The 17,969-nt window shown below is 44.3% G+C and overlaps 1 protein-coding gene and 1 long non-coding RNA gene across 2 annotated transcripts in view; both read left to right on the forward strand.

Annotated features, from left to right (window-relative positions):
- The window catches only part of LOC135822302 (vacuolar protein sorting-associated protein 11 homolog), a 55,040-nt gene extending 54,311 nt beyond the window's left edge, over window positions 1-729 (forward strand). Inside the window, exon 36 of the mRNA XM_065335038.1 lies at window positions 156-729. Coding sequence (XP_065191110.1) covers window positions 156-188 — 33 coding nt within the window. The 3' untranslated portion in view covers window positions 189-729. The remainder of the gene's footprint in view (window positions 1-155) is intronic.
- A 786-nt stretch (window positions 730-1,515) lies between these two features.
- LOC135822305 (uncharacterized) lies at window positions 1,516-11,938 on the forward strand. The gene is made up of 2 exons (XR_010554470.1): window positions 1,516-3,464; window positions 10,696-11,938. It is a non-coding gene; the product is annotated as an uncharacterized LOC135822305 (long non-coding RNA).
- Window positions 11,939-17,969: the final 6,031 nt, after the last annotated feature.

Raw genomic sequence — 17,969 nt, forward strand, 5'->3', positions numbered from 1 at the left:
AGTAGTTGCCAGGTAGAATCCTGCCAGTAGTTGCCAGGTAGAATCCTATCCACTGTTTTGGAGCTTTGTAACCAGTGTTAATGTGTTCTGTTCTGTTCTGAGTCATGCTTTTCATCTCCTTTGTTGTTGCCTTTGGCTCATTGTTTGTTATGCAGTTGACACTCGTGACAGACCCAAGCGGTGAATAGCAAGCTAATAGTGAGTGATGTGTTGAATGCATTTACTGCTGCTGCTACCTTGAATGGTGTAGCGCTTTTCTGCTACTCAACTGTTTAGATTAGTGTTGTCTTATTGCTGTAGTATTTACTGAGAGTGCATTTTCTCTCGTCATCTTGTGTTCTTTGTCAGTCAGACTGTTTTCCCATTGCACTGCTGCTGCCGTCGCCGCGCCGCCACTAGATTGTTTTAGCTGCATAGCTGTGTAGGGTATGTCCAAGTTACTTCATAAAACTGTCAACACGATACTCATGTAATACATCTATGCTTTGTCTGAAAATTCGTTCATGACATCATCTTTTACTAAACATATATTTTCAGGTTCTGTCTATTTTTTTATTCTTACTCTCAAGTCTCTTTTGCAACGAAAATGTTGTGAGGAATACGAAGAATTTCACGAGCAAGTTGATTTCCACCCATGAAATGTTTGTTTTATTGCCTGTTAGTTTGTTTCTATTTCACTGACAGGACTTGCGCACTCAGATTGTAAAGCAAGCCTTTACTCAGCTTTGATCAGGGCTGGTCATGTGGTGTATATTTGACTTCTCTAAGTCGGTTAGTGCATGTGTGTGTGTGTGTGTGTGTGTGTGTGTGTGTGTGTGTGTGTGTGTGTGTGTGTGTGTGTGTGTGTGTGTGTGTGTGTGTGTGTGTGTGTGTGTGTGTGTGTGTGTGTGTGTGTGTGTGTGTGTGTGTGTGTGTGTGTGTGTGTGTGTGTGTGTGTGTGTGTGTGTGTGTGTGTGTGTGTGTGTGTGTGTGTGTGTGTGTGTGTGTGTGTGTGTGTGTGTGTGTGTGTGTGTGTGTGTGTGTGTGTGTGTGTGTGTGTGTGTGTGTGTGTGTGTGTGTGTGTGTGTGTGTGTGTGTGTGTGTGTGTGTGTGTGTGTGTGTGTGTGTGTGTGTGTGTGTGTGTGTGTGTGTGTGTGTGTGTGTGTGTGTGTGTGTGTGTGTGTGTGTGTGTGTGTGTGTGTGTGTGTGTGTGTGTGTGTGTGTGTGTGTGTGTGTGTGTGTGTGTGTGTGTGTGTGTGTGTGTGTGTGTGTGTGTGTGTGTGTGTGTGTGTGTGCTCGTGTGTGTGTGCTCGTGTGTGTGTGCTCGTGTGTGTGTGCTCGTGTGTGCTCGTGTGTGCTCGTGTGTGTGTGCACCTGCTTGCGTGCGCACATGCGTAGGCGAATGGTTTGCATGTCGTAGCTGAAAATAGATGCAATATGGGTACATGTGTATATATGTGTATACACGTGTATGTTCTTTGTTTGTACATTGTAGTGAGTGTACAAGGCATGCACCCTGTCTCTCACTCTCAGGCCCCAACACTATCCTAGACTTGTTGAGCATGGAAAGTTACCATGGTTACATGGTTACATTGTCCCTGTTGCCTAGTGACAGTGTTGGAAGTGTTGCTAGCAGCACTCCGGCCTCTGGTCATGCTGGAAAGGAAGTTAGGTACTGTGTGATGTGTGATGAATGTCGCGACGTCGAGGAAACGATGTACCTGCTTTCACAAGGAAATGAGTTCTTTGTGATGAATGGCATGCATGCTAGTTTTTGTTTTCACAGGCGCTACTATCGCAGGATCGGAACTACTTCGCGAGGCAGAAGACAAACACTAACAAGTAAACAGTTGTTTTTCTTACAACACTGGTCCTGTTTGACTGCGCTGGCTGTATACATGTACTAGTACTTGTAGTCAGGGAGTCGTAAAATAGAATAGTATTTTACGACACCCTGCTTGTAGTGCTATCATGAAGTGTTGATGATGTCACTCCTTTGGCTTTAGCTTTGCTGGATAAACTTGATGGATCCCTCCTTTTCTGGCTAGCAATGATCATGAATCATGATGATCCAGTGAGTCACCGTATTTCCACAACATGATAGTAGGCCGGTCTACTATTTGTGGAAACCTCGTCCTAACCCGGGCTTATAATCGAGGACGGTCTTTTATTCTTTCAACCCAGTTTGACCCCGGTCTTCTATTTCTCGCCACACAGTTTTACCCCCGTTCTTCCATTTTCTTCTACACAGTTTGAGCACGGTCTTCTATTTTTAACACAAGAACAAAGACTCATTTAGTAGGCCCGGTCTTCTAATCGGAGACGGTCTTTTATTTTTTCAATCGCCCCTGCCCCGGCCTTGTATACGAGGAAGGCGTTGTATACGAGGACGGCCTTTTATTTGCGGAAATACGGTACATGAACTGACTGTGCCTGTGGCCTAGCGCCTGGCAATGACTATATACCCGGTATGTAACTGTCACACTTAATTTATCTGCTAGCCAACACTTCTGAGTGCGCTTTCTGAGTACTGTAGTAACCAGGGTAACACCACTCCCTTCCTTCCTTGTGAAGTGTGAAGGTTTTGCACTTTCAGCTGCTAGGTACTAGGTGCACATGGTGTGGGCACATAATATTTTTAAAATTATTATTATGGTTTGGGTTGCTTTGTTGTCACAGTCTCAGCCAGCAGTCGTTTGTTTTTGTCTTACTCTTAGCTCTAGTAAGAGTTCCTGTTGAAATTACCAGTAGTAGCAGTTACCGTAGTTGGCTTATTGGGTAGTCGTTTCTGGTGTGGTTTTGATTGCCGCCGCCATCTGGTGTTGGTGCGGCTTCGTGAACTACTGGTAATTAGCGTGCACATGTGGCCGTTGAACGTTCTTTCTGCCACCATACTAGCGGTCTCTCCCCGCAGCCCCGGGTATGTTTGGTACTTCAGTTTTGTCGTCCGAGTTCTGATACCTGTATTACTGACATTCCAGAGCCCAAGCCAAGGTGTTTGCCCAGACCAGAGAGACTCTGAGAACCAAACCGGGACGCGACGGTCGACTACAGTCTCTGTACAATTGTACTAGTGCAGTAAGAGCAGTTGTTACTGCGTAGCACTCACGCGGCGGCCCCGGAACTTCTTGCTGTTACTTGCATGTGTGTATCTGTTTGTGTACTCGCCGAGTTCTGGCGTTGAAGACTAGCTTGGCAAACAGCGCACCGCCTTTCTCAACACTGGTGTATTTTCCTTGTTGAACTAACTTATCGGTACTTGTACTCCCGACGTGCCAAATGCCTTCGATGAGTCAACCCTGGTCACAAGGACGAGGTCTTCGCACTGCAGTGCTGGTGCGGGATTTCCAGAGCCGCGAGTGAGTGAGCAATGAGGATAAGATAGCCCGTCCGTGACCTGACCTGGAAGCGATGGAAACTGGCGACATGATCGGCTTCTGTTCCCGTGGTGACCTGTCGCACCCCCTCATCACTTGTCAACAATGGTAAGAGTCTTCCATAAAGACTTTGTCATGGCTGCCGCATGGTGGCACGTGGCCCTTTGTGCTTGTGGTTGTGTATGTGAGTGGGCGCGCGTGTGGGCATGGGTGCACGTATGTTGTTGACACTGCAAAAAACCCGCAGGAAATGGCCAGCACGGTTAGCGCCCACCCATGCCGAAACATCACACGGTATCTCTGTGGATATCTTAACACAGCCGCATGGTTTGTATGTCTGATGGTATAGTGAGGGGCCGTTTACATGAGAAAAATAAGCCCGGGCTTATTCAACCCTAGGCTTACGATAAGCCCGCCTTGATCTGTCACGCAGTCATTTTAGAGCGCGCGTTTACATGGTCGGGCGGGCTTATTCAGCTCGCCCCGAGCTGAACTAGCCCTACCCTTGACCCCCGAGCTTATCCAACCCCCAGGGCTTATTTTGTCATGTAAACGGTCAAGAAGGGCTTATAACTTATAAGCGAGTTTTTCCGTATTTTTCGATTTTGCCTCGTGAACCTGAGAGAATGTGGCCGTGGACAGTGCGTCTCTTTTATTTATTTCTTGGTATGTTTTCTTCTGGTTTTTGTCCAGTGGAAGGTCCTAGCCCATCCTTCACCTTCTCGAAAAATAAGTGACAATTGGAAAGGCAGTAGAAACCTGAGCCGGCATTTCTTGATCCAAATTTCATCAGACACGAACATTTACCACTGCGTTCATGTGCGATTTGAAAAATAAAATGCGCGCAGAACTCGCAGTCACTCACCTGAACTCAGCCCCGTACAACCGTCATGTAAACGGTTGAAAAATAAGCCCGAGGCGAATAAGCCCGGGCTTATTTTCCTCATGTAAACGGCCCCTAAGATAACTTCTTAGATAAGTGCGTAGTACATGCGACATGTTTACACTAATAGTAGGGACTTCAGACCATTTTTTCAAATCGGTTTTCTGTGGCTTATGTTTTGCTTTTTGGATAGGTTAGAGCTTCCTGAGGAGTTTGGTCTTTAGTTTTTCTAAGGCTGCAACCACACTAGGTACAAAACTGCGTAAACGCAACTTTTCTGCTTGTGTCGTCAAGGAAACGCATACGAAACGCAAAACATACTGCGTTTCGTTTCAGCAAACCGGGTACCCCTGTAGAAAGCAACTTTTCGCCTTTTCCTTGTGTTTTGCTCGGTTCTTCTTACGGGTAGATGTTTCTTGTTGAGGCTTGCACTGTGTCGGTAGTAGATGGCTTCCTTGTCAGTGCAGTTTGTAGTATTTGAGATTTCATCTGCCAGGGCTTTGCTTTCAGTATAATTTCCGGACAGTCCTGTTGCCTGCTGTTGTTAGTTCGAGATGCCGCGCAACTACATTGTATTTCGCTGATAATCTCGAATTGAGAAGCTCATGCAGTTTGGGGCAGCGTACCATGAAGACAAAGCAGGGCCAGATGACAGCCTGGAGCGGACCATCCGAGAGGAGATGAGCGAGGCCTTGAACGTGTATGTCAAGGCGCTCGCGACTCTTTTTCAAACTACTACTACATGTAGTACAATACATTTTCACAGCGCTATTTTTTCTGGGACCCAGAAATGTAGACAAAACGCAAGGATTCCTTGCGGATGAAATGGCAGTGTGGATGCGACTTTGCGTTATCTGAAAGCTGAACGCAAACGCGTACTTGATTTTGTACGTAGTGTGGTTGCAACCTTAATCGGACAAAGGAAGCTAAAGTTACAAGCAAAATAGTCATTGCCTATCACCTGATTTTTGATCATTTTTCCAACAAACGCCCCACACATTTGAGATCAGAGAGATATGTCAAACTGAGAGAACCCACTTTCCTTAGCAACGCATAGCAACCACACACCAGACCCGAAAACAATCTTTCTCCGCATGAAACAGCTGAATAGCATGGTTTACAATGTAGTGCAGGGATGAATTTATTGTCATATTTTGCATAACAGTTTCTGATATACAAAATCACAATTGTGTAGCAGTCTTTGATTTTGATTAGCATTTTTCTTCGAAGGTTGGGTGTTTTCCACATAGTCCTTCTTGAGAGTGGTGCTGAAAGCCCGTTTGCAAAAACCCGACTGAGTCATACATGCGCACGCAGATTGAGAGTGCCTGCACCACGTACACTGCACTGTATGCATGCTACTTGACAGCGCAGGATAGGCATGGGTAGTCTGTATGTATCGCAGTTTTCTGCGAATCAAGATGACTTTTGAGTAGCAGTAGATCGATTTTGCGTCGCAAACTGCGATGCGATACAGGATAAATTCATCCCTGTAGTGGTTAGTAACAGGAGACATCAATAATACAGTCCTGAGATAGCTTCGGACTGTTGGTGTCAAGAAATAGAATGATCAAGGAAGAGGCACTGACTAAGCTCAATATGTACATGTACATGTACAGGACATTGTATTGGCTGGGGTAATCGTAGCACACACATCACCAGAGATACAGCAAATAATAATAATAATAATAATAATCCGCGTGCTAGTTTGTACGTGAAGTGTGTGGGTACAGTGAGGGCTGCGTCCCACCCGCCTGTGTGGATTCACAGGAAGTGTGAGTTACGAAGTCTGAAGAAAATGTTGAACGGTCTCTGCTTGGATGACGACTACACCATAGCTCAGTGGTTAGAGCATCGCTGGCTACAAGCGAGGGTCCCTGGTTCGAGTCCTGGTGGTGACAGTCAATTTTTTCTTCGGACTTTTCCCGTTTGTCTCTTTCCCTCAAAACCAGTTAATATTTTATGACTTGGGGCTCCCCGCGTGCTAGTTTGTACGTGAAGTGTGTGGGTACAGTGAGGGCTGCGTCCCACCCGCCTGTGTGGATTCACAGGAAGTGTGAGTTACGAAGTCTGAAGAAAATGTTGAACGGTCTCTGCTTGGATGACGACTACACCATAGCTCAGTGGTTAGAGCATCGCTGGCTACAAGCGAGGGTCCCTGGTTCGAGTCCTGGTGGTGACAGTCAATTTTTTCTTCGGACTTTTCCCGTTTGTCTCTTTCCCTCAAAACCAGTTAAAATAATAATAAGGCCACACGTTTTTATTTCTATGTTTCTCGTCACCTGAAAATCTAAAAACGTATGCGAGAGGTGGAAAAAAATAAAAATGACCGAAAAATAAAAAAAAGTTTATTTGACCTTTGTTCACACTAAAATCCACCGATAAACCATGCAAAATAGCATCCATAGTTAGCAACTAGTATGTGGTAGGAGCTTCTGTCACAATCTGTGCATGTGCAGCTAGATTGCGCACAAAAATACCATCCTTGCATCATGTGTCGCGCAGGCCAGGCCACATTATGTACATGTGCATGAGTGTGCTGGTCCCCACATGCACAGTCAGTGCAGCACAGTTTTTTTTCTTTTTTTCTTCCAGACTCCTGTATCGTATGCGCGCGGGTGACGAGAAACATAGAAATAAAAACGTGTGGCCTAATAATAATAATAGTAGAAAGGAAAAGGACATAATTATGGAAACGAGTTAAGAGTAACTCTCCACCACTGTAACTAGATACTATATACAGTCAGAAAGTGCAACAACTAGGCACAAAACTGACAGAGTACTGAGACATTCGACATTCTGAGTGTATATAGTATCTAGTTACAGTGGTGGAGAACGGTTACTCTTAACTCGTTTCCATATGTCCTTTTCCTTTCTACTTGTATTATTGGCTCAATACCCGAGTTTCAAATAATAATAATAATAATTTTGGAAAGGATTGGGAGAACTTCAAATTCAAAGGATCAGTCGGGGAAGTGAACTGCCTGAAAAGAGAAAATGAATTTGAAGTTCTCCCAATCCTTTCCAAAATTTAATCACTTTCTTTCACCTCTGGTAGTTTCCAGAAACTGACCGTGGTTGGTCCCCTGGGGGAGGGAAAAAGACCCAAGTGCCATCAGTATGTGTGGCACGTGTTGTGAGCTGCCTTTGGAGTGAAAAACTTGTCAGCGCCTTCTAGGTTCAGCCTGGTCCCATAGCTCAGTGGTTAGAGCATTGCTCATGACAAGCAGGGTCCCAGGTTCGAGTCCTGGTGGGTCTGGCGTTTTTTTCTCTTTTCAGGCAGTTCACTTCCCCGACTGATCCTTTGAATAATAATAATAATAATAATAATAGCACATTTCGCGTAGTAGAGCACTAAATAAAGAAATTCAGTGGTTTTTTCCGCTTCTGTCTAGTGAGCATCATCAGCTAGGTGTAGTAGCTGCTGATACTGATTTCTCCTCGGGTGTCGAGCTGCACAGTTTCTTCCAGCAAATAGCAACAAGAATATACAACAAATCTCCCAATTCGGCACTCTTTCAGCTATCCTTGCGGAGCTCGACCAGATCGAGCATAACAGCATTGGAGACAAGAATCGGGGCATGGACCGAAACAGCCAAGAGCAATTCAATTTGTACATCAGCATCATTTAGCGCAGGATACTTCTCGCTGCTTTCCATACTGTGACTATGGCGGCGCTGCACGGCAAAGTACAAAGAGGAATAATGCAAGAAATAGGTCTTCTGGAAGGTGGAAACAATAAAGATTACCTTCTACTAGTATGTAGACTAATTCGAGAGTCGAGGTCACCGTAGAATACGAATATCACATTTTCAAGAAGGGGACCCGGACGGATCATATAGTTTCTCACTTTTCCCTTCCATCCGCATACGTATCTCCGTCAAAAATGAACGTAACAGCTCCATTCTTGCTGGTCCCAAAGGAAGGCAAGCTCCAACAAGACGAACCGAAACTTTCTCCAACTGTACAAAACTTCCTTCATTTCGAAAAACGGTTCCACATTTCTTTACTCGACTTGACATATGACCATCACACGATTTGTGCAGGCGTCGTTTGCACGCTTTTGGGCCATGAGGTCTGGTGGTCTGAAGTCCCTACTAATACTAGGGTTTTGGGCCATGAGGTCTCGTGGTCTGAAGTCCCTACTAATACTAGGGGCACAGCGGGTGGGCTCTTAGTATTTTTAGTGACAGCTTTATCCGTGCTGCTATCGGAATCTGGGCTCTTGTTGAAGGTCGTGCTTCTATTCTTTGTCGATGGTCCAATATCAAGCCAGTTCCAGTATGAATGTTCATCACTCACTTTAGTATTGACTCCCATAGATTTTGTTGGTATACCTAAGCAGTCAACTATTCCCGGAGTGCGTATTTCACACCTTAAAGGGCTACATGTATATTGACAGCTAGCTTATATTTGACTCCTTTTTAGGGATTGAACACAGGCTTTGGTTAGTCGTGATAAAATGGAATATTGACTTCGTACAGTAGTACTACTTGGTCAGTACAGGTGGAATCCTGATAATTCGAGCACCAAATGCCGGGAAAAAAACTTCTGATTACAGGTCTGCTCTCGATATAACAACTCTCACTTGTACATAAACCTCGCTAGTAAGTAAAAAAATCAAATCCTGCGCCGAAACGGCATCACTCCCATCCAAATTTTGTTCTACACAACACATGCTCGGGCGCGGTCCCCGACTTGCTCACTCTCGATACAACGTAAATTCACGTGCGCAGTACGATCAAGCGGTAGCTGTAGCTAGCCTGTTTAGTCCTATAAGCCTTTTGCGCGTTGTACAGATGTACGAAGTTCAGTACTAGGGCGTAGGTGTGTACAGAACCGATTGGGTGTTCATTGTGTGCTATGCATGCGCATTTGACCAATTTTAGCCTCATAACTAGGGCTGAAAGTTGGCACTTAGATCCCGAGTTCGAGTACTCTGATTTTCTCCGATCGAATATTCGAGTATTCTTCATCTCCTAAAAATTGCACACCAGGGGCCTTAAAATCACATGATACAACCCTGATTGAACCGAGTAGCAGTCATTTTTCTCGGGTATATTGGTTGGGGGTCATTTGGGCTCTCTCTACTCGTGAATAAATGTTCACCACACGGTCTACACATCAATATCTGCCGACTGCTGCTCTGAAACTGCAGATTTCTGTAGTAAATGCATGTACCATGTATGAACGAGTACTCTGATTAATTCCGAGTACGATTATTTTTGAAAAATCCGAGCGAGTACTCGAGTATTCGGTATAATTGTTTCAGCCCTACTCATAACCAAGGGCAAACAATCCCTATTCCAGCTTCTTCAATTTGGTTAGAACTAATGACTAGCTAGATCTTTGTCAGAAAAGGTTTTCGTTTGAAATGCCTTCAGGGCCCATTTCTTAGTGGAAATAGCAGAAAACACAATAGGGTCCTGCACATTCAACGCCCATTAGGTTCTACGGGATTCTACGGGATTTCGTGCATCTGTACAACGCGCAAAAGGCTTATTGTGCATCTGGGGCATTGATGGTATCTGATGTCGACGGTGGTACAGTGTGTATATATTTGCACGGTTAAACACGCCTTGCAATACCCTTCATTTTGAGGTACATCTTGTATTTTACACACGGTTTCCTACATAACATAACTCTCGATATAACATAATTTTTGCGTGGTCCCAGAGATTACGTTATATGGAGAGTAGACCTGTATCCGGACATTCTAATTATCCAAACATGTGCCCACAACACATTATGTATGTGAAAATGCTCGCATTGACACGCAGAATTGCACAATGCACCTTAGACACAGAGTTAGTGAACACTGAACTGCCTGCGCATGCAAACCAAGCTGATTTGCTGAAAATAAAGCGAACTTCTAATTATGGTTTGTTAACTTCGAATTATCGGCACAAATCCCACACATTTTCTATGTAAGTGGCGTGGGAGGGCACTGTTCAAGACAGCATTATTTTCTCATTGGCTCTCTGAGACGGAGGCACTATTTCAGACGGGGCACTCTTTAAGACTAGGCTCCAATCGCACACGGTATCACACACGGTAATGTGTGGTGAGTGCAATGTCCAGATACAGTAAAACCTGGTGTAAGCGACCTCTGGGTTCAGCGACCACCTGCTCTTAACGACCGTTTTTCCATGCACCGACAGTTCTACACAGTGGGACCTGGTTCTAAAGACCACCTGACTTTAAAACGACCGCTTTGACTGCAGGGGGGGGGGGGGGCGCTTGGCCCTGCTTTCGGCACATGGATCGGATATCTTTGGCCACGACTGCATGGCAGGTAGTGTGCGAATCTTTGGCCACGACTGCATGGCAGGTAGTGTGCGAATCAAGTGGTTGTGTGTGTATGTGTGTGTGCATGCGTGCGTGTGCATGCGTGTGTGTGTGTGCATGTGTGCATGTGTGCATGCATGTGTATGTGTTTGTGTGTTTTGTTTGCAGAAAATAGAGGTAACCATAAACCAGCTTTTCCGGAGGAATTAGGACTGAAAGTTCTGAAAGTTTCGACTCATGATGTCCATACCAGGAATGATTCCTTTCTGGTCAAGACTGCTTCTTGACAGTTGGTAGTCAATGTACATATGTGCATGTGTTTAATGCTGAGTGACTCTGATTGGTTGAGAATGAGCCACCAATCACGGACAGTGTGAAGGATGAGCTGTATCAGCTATAAAAGTAATCATTCCTGTAATGATTCCTTTCTGGTCAAGACTGCTTCTTGACAGTTGGTAGTCAATGTACATGTGTTTAATGCTGAGTGACTCTGATTGGTTGAGAATGAGCGACCAATCACGGACAGCGTGAAGAATGAGCTGTATCAGCTATAAAAGTAATCATTCCTGTAGGGGTGGTGGTCGGGGTTTGGGATGGCCGATTTTTGACTTTTTAATTTGTTTCTGCTTGCTTTGTTGGAGCCTACAAGAATGATGATTTGCTGTTTGACGTGCTTTCTTCCTTCCTTCGTTTCTTCCCTCTGCACACAACAAAGAAGACATTAGTAATTCATTATGCATTCCACCATTGTTAGATTTGCTGTTTGACGTGCTTTCTTCCTTCGTTTCTTGCCTCTGCACACAACAAAGAAGACATTATGCTTTCTCTTGAGGTGATGGTGGATAACATAACACAAGTTGACCCTCAGGCTTTTTCTTCTTGACTTTTTTTGACTTTTTAATTTGTTTCTGCTTGCTTTGTTGGAGCCTACAAGAATGATGATTTGCTGTTTGACGTGCTTTCTTCCTTCCTTCGTTTCTTCCCTCTGCACACAACAAAGAAGACATTAGTAATTCATTATGCATTCCACCATTGTTAGATTTGCTGTTTGACGTGCTTTCTTCCTTCGTTTCTTGCCTCTGCACACAACAAAGAAGACATTATGCTTTCTCTTGAGGTGATGGTGGATAACATAACACAAGTTGACCCTCAGGCTTTTTCTTCTTCCTTCGTTTCTTCCACCTGCACACAAACAAGGCACGCACATCTTCTTCCTTTCCTTCTTGAGCTTCCTTCAACTTGATTTTCCCTGCATGCTTGCTGACACACAGACACACACAGATACACACATGCCCACACAGACACAACACACACAGACACACACATGCACACACAGACACAACACACACGGGTTGACATACTGAAAAATTGACACTGATAAAAGCCAACATATTTCGACTGCCTGCTAGAATTAAGAATTTCGTCTTTAAAAAATACCATGCACACATAGTAAGGTGACTGGCAAAGACCCGCCGTGTATTGAGAAACCCTGCAGGAAATAAAGCTTGAGGGAGATCTGACTGCATGTCGAATGCCAAGCATGAGGGAGATCTGACTGCATGTTGAATGCCAAGCATGAGGGAGATCTGACTGCATGTTGAATGCCAAGCATGAGGGAGATCCGACTGCATGTCAAATGCCAAGCATGAGGGAGATCCGACTGCATGTTGAATGCCAAGAATGAGGGAGATCTGACTGCATGTCGAATGCCAAGCAAGTACACTAAACTTCAAAGTACATGGACGAACAAAATATTTTGCATATGAACAGATTGTGGGCGTAACGTAATGATTGTGACAAAAAAAAGAGAGGTTCCGCACTACGTAACGGTAAACGTTGAGCAACTTTCGGCAGGAAAAACCCGTGGATTCGCGAGTTTGCACTCCACTTACGGAAAGTTGTCTACGTAGAGTACATAGATAGGGCTCTGATAAAGTAGCTGGTCCGTAAAGTGGATTGGGGTACAACTTTATGACTCTCTCCCCAGGTCGATCTGGTCGTACACAGCCGCGTTCGGAGTTTGAAAAGTGATTTGAAAACTCCGGATGACGGAACACAGATACGCATGCAGTTTACGTAAGACTTTCCGTTGATCGACTACATTTTTTTTACTAACGTAACATCGTTATGCAGAACCTCTCTAATAGTGATTTTCACTGATTGCTACAGGAGTGATAGGACAATGCCAGAAAATAGTGCACGAATGGTCAGCAGGTTGGGGGGGGGGGGGGCTGCTTGATCAACCAGGTACATGCTGACATGAGTGAGACTCAAGTTGTGTTCTTGTGATCAATAAAGAGGAAGTTGAACGACTTTACGTATGTGGGTGACACAAGAAACGCATACACTATGGCTTGCGCAGGGTGAGAGGTGGCAAATTTCACAACAATTTGATGCATTGCACTACTTTTCGAAGTACAGTGGAGATAGGATATAACGACACTCCTTCGGGAGAAAACAAAATGTCGCTATATTCGATCTGTCACTAAACCCGATCTTCACTTTTAGTATGCAATAATTTAGGGCTGCAACGGGTAGGGGTTTGGTTGGGTAACAGGTCCGGGTAGCACGGGTACCCTATCGGGTATTTTTGACACAGTTTGTACTGTGAGTGTCACGCGGCACTTGCCGCACTACATAGAAAGTGTACAGTAGCAGTAGCACGGACTACGGCCATGTTGTTTACATGCACCGTTGCAAAAACACCGTACACCAACTACCCTATCGGGTTCTCAGGAGTAAATTGCTACCCTACTACCCTATCAAATTACGGGTAGCATGGGTACCCTACTACTCGTTGACACCCCTATGCAATATGTATATAAAAATGACAGAAATCTATTGCAGATATGCATATGGGCTTTAGATGCACATGTGCATATGTCTGCATGCAAGTTGAAGCCAAAAGTCATGCATAGCAACTACAGTGTGTATCGGTTATAGCGTGGTCGTGTAAAAGAATAATATACTGCCTACAAGAATGAACTCTCATGTTTTCATAATCATAACATGGGTTTCATGTGTATATTTATTCTTACAAGTAATTTTATCGTACAGTAGAATATATCGGTCCTAAGAATGGACTTTGTGTAGCGAAACATGGCAGATTAGTAGAAACTACAAAGTATATCGCCTGTACTGCCTGTACTGCCTGTACTGGCTGTAGTAATAATATCCGTCCAATGCTGTTCTGATCTGACTCGCGTTGGGTTGTAGTGCTGCAGGTTCAACTGTTGTGGTCATGTAACTCCCGAGTCCTGTTGCATAGCCACATGGTAAGCCTATGGGACTATGACCAGCCGCATGCACAGTAGCACTACATTGCATAATACGATGATCTTCCTGCCTCTGCGCACATGCACATGATATGTCACACTTGTTTTATCGTGTGTAAGAAATATCGGAAATAAGAATAGAAAGTCGTTTTTCAAACACCCACGCTATAACCCATACCTACTGTACACCCTACTGTACACCGCACGCTGCACTGCGGCTACCAGCATGCGTGGAGTGACCCAGAGGTCCGGGCATGTGACACACACATGTCCCATGCATGCCAATTTGCCTGATACAAGAGGAAAGTCATTATATTCTATGCATTTTCAGGTCTTCGGGCACCAAAAAGTGTCAGTAAATTCGATCTGTCGATCTTTTCGAGGTCGCTATACCCGATCTATAATGTACAGAATGGACTTGCTAAACGACTTGGGCAACACAATGTTGTCGCTAAACTCGATTTGTCGTTATATCCAATCTCCACTGTACATGCATTTCATATCTAGAGCATAGTGCACACCTGCGATGTGGGCCTTGAAATAGTAGACCTAACGTGGGCACTATATTGCGGTATGTACAATGCATGACTACCACAGGCACTATATTCCGGTATGTACAATGTATTACGCTGTAATCTGTCCAGCATGCACTAAGTACCCAAATTGTCGGGATTTCTCAGAATTAGTGAGTTGTGATGGAAATAGGAAATAGGTTGCAAATCGGAACGGACTCAATATTCACTTTCTCTCTTGGTGTTTTGATTAGAAAACATATGTCGCAGTGAGACTACGATGTGTTTTACTCCGAGCCAAATTTCATGGCTCTGCGATAACCAGAAGCGCCATACCGGGTGAGTTTTTGACATGTTGCTTCGCACTGCGACTTGAGTTTTTACGTCTTTCAAAAAATCAGCTTCTTGTCGCAGGTAAACAGCGGCTTGCCTCTCGCCAATAAAGCACCTTATACCAATGAAAACTAATGGAATCACACACAAGGCTTATTGTTACTCTGTACTGGCCGTCGTGGAGCGATAGCAATTACCTAATGGCAGGAGTGTGTGGTGCAAATTTCACTCAAATCCATTGAGAGACACCAAAGTTACGGTCCATTGAATGCCATATGAAATTTATGGGCAGGCTGCTACCTTTTTTTAGCAGCCTGCCCATAAATTTCATATGGCATTCAATGGACCGTAACTTTGGTGTCTCTCAATGGATTTGAGTGAAATTTGCACCACACACTCCTGCCACTATGCTGGCCCTCTGGACATGATTTAAAAGTTCTTGCGCCTCACTGACAGGCTTTCCAGGCCGGAAAAACTCAAAATTCCGGCATAGTGCCACGGTGTGCGAGCCACCCAGGAGCCAAAAAATGCATTTACAATTTTTTCACATGTTCTTGCCTATTCTGTCCGTGCGCAGGATCCAAACCTAAAAAAAGTCCAGAAGCAGCCATGGGTGGTGGGATAGGGCCCCTCAACGTGGCCCTGGAATCTGTCACAACGGCACGACTGGGCGTTCTCTCACAGACTCCCACAGACCCAAGTCAATTTTTGAATTTTTTAGGTTTAGGGTGTGCTACGAGATCGTAGCAAGCCATTTCCACAGCGCTGCAAACCAAATCCAGGATACCCTCAAAATTCGGCAAAGACTACCACTCACGTTCCACTACTGCCTAGTGCTGAATCCTACCTGACTTCTTGACACGACTCAAACTTGCCAAAGTCACTAAATCAACGTCAACTACAATAATCAAGCCACATATCTGCAATGTCACGAGAGTGCTGGCAAAAGTCCTGCTGCACGGCTAAAAAAAGTGATTTTTTTGACTTGGAGCAAAATTCTGCACACTTTCGCGTGTTTCCATGATACGACAAGTTGCGCACGGTCTGCTCACATTCAAATACAGTGCTGCCAAAAAATGACAGCGTGCAACAACAAAATCTTTCCTTGCAAGGGCACATTTTCGGCCATAACTCTTGAACGGCTGGTCAGATCGAGACAAAATTTGCAGAGATTTTGCAGCTATTCATGCTCTTTCAACTGATGTAGCACTCGATATGAATTTACAAATTCGATTTTTCAGGGATTTTACGACCAGGCTGCCCCCTTAACACCTAGCTCTATCACATTTCCAGTGAGCAAACTAACACAGCCTTTCAGCTTGGAAGGTACAAGGTTATGGTAGGACTTATGAGGGAAGGATCAGCTCAGGGAAAATGTGCACAGGCTATGTCCTACGGCAACAAAAATAATGTTGACTGTTACAGGACGAAGACGAGACCAGTTAATAACTTGACAGTACGGTCTACCTACAATTCGAAGCAGCAAATCAACACACCACCCAACTCAGTGGGTGGGTCAGAAATATCAAGTATAACTACAGTGGAACTCACTTAGTACGTACCCGGGTAAGATGTACACCTGCTTACTACGGTCCTTTTTCGTCACACGGATTTTCATTCTGAAGTGCATATATAAATGATTTTCATTCTGAAGTGCATATATAAATGATTTTCATTCTGAAGTGCATATATAAATGATTTTCATTCTGAAGTGCATATATAAATGATTTTCATTCTGAAGTGCATATATAAATGATTTTCATTCTGAAGTGCATATATAAATGATTTTCATTCTGAAGTGCATATATAAATGATTTTCATTCTGAAGTGCATATATAAATGATTTTCATTCTGAAGTGCATATATAAATGGTTTTCATTCTGAAGTGCATATATAAATGTGTACAGGTACAAAGTACTGTGAAACTTGTCTACGATGACCGCTCAAGGGACCTTAAAAAATGGTCTTTGTAACTAGGTGGTCTCCCGCCGAGTGGTCTTCTGGGACAGGTGGTCGCCTTGACAGGTTTGCTGTACTCTGCTACGACGTGTAACTTGTGTATGCCGACTTCTCAGCAGGTCCCCACAGAACTACGTGCTAGTTTGGTGTTTTCAACTAACCTCCTGTTCTACGTGCTAGTTTGGTGTTTTCCTACACTTGTGCACATAACAGGTACTAGGTTCGCTTGACAGGTACTTTAGTATGTTTGACAGGTACTTTAGTATGTTGACTCCCACTGTACAGTGGGGAGGAGGCTGGTTGCAGCGCAGGAAACCTGGCTTGGTGGCGCTGACCACGTATATTTCTGAGTGCAACAAATAATTTCTAGCATTTTGACATACTGCACATAATATTATTATGATTTGTATTGGTGGGGGCGCAGAAGTAGTATCATTATGACTTGTATTGGTGGGGCCGCAGAAGTCAACTAAGTTACTTTGGATAAGAAGTAGCTCGGATACTACTCTACACTTCCCCACACATAAGTGCATGGGCTTATAAAATTTGCTACACTGAGAAAGATTTTTCGTTGTGTGAGCATGTTCAGGTAGAAGCCCATACGCATATTATGTACAATAAAGGTTTGTCTGTGTCCTAAACAATGGTGTTATCACAATGCTTAGCAGTATATTCAGCTCCCGGGTGTTCCACCAATAGTGTTCGCATACAAGCGCATGCGCTTATAATTGGGGGGGGGGGGGGGGGCTTATGTCATGCGCTTATAAGTTATGTGCGGAAGTACGGTATGTACTTTTGCCATTCCCGAGGGGGTACGTTTTTTCTGAGTTCCACTGTACAGAAGGGGAAGCTTAGCAAAAATATGCACGAATAAGCCATAACCATAACCTTGAACTTTCCAAGCTAGAAGGTGGTTGGTTTGCGCACTGGAGATGTGTTCGAGCTAGGTGTCAGGTCGTTGAATGTCTCAGTAGTCTGTCAGTTTAGTGTGTTAATATAGTTATGTCACTTTCTGCCCACTGCTTAGTATCTTTACTATCTTACAGTACAGCACTGGACAGTTATTCATGACTCGTATCCATGCCGTTTTAATTAAGGGAGAAGTTAAAGGGGAAGTAAAGGCAAAAATTAAATTTTCACCAGTTGTAGTCTTCGAGGTGCTGAGTCGAATGGTCTTGGTCCGAGGAAGCCGACTCGGACGCTCTTCCTCCTTTATTTCCAATTGAACTAGCCACTTCCACCGAAACTGGGTGACTGTGCCCTACTAGATGGGGATTTGTATGCAAAATGTCGCTAAAAGCGCCATTTTGTTCTTATAAAAGCACGGAGGACCGCGATTGGCCAATATGTTGTAGTCTTTTGG

This window comes from Sycon ciliatum, chromosome 8, assembly GCF_964019385.1.
Source record: "Sycon ciliatum chromosome 8, ocSycCili1.1, whole genome shotgun sequence".
NCBI classification, from domain to species: Eukaryota; Metazoa; Porifera; class Calcarea; order Leucosolenida; family Sycettidae; genus Sycon; species Sycon ciliatum.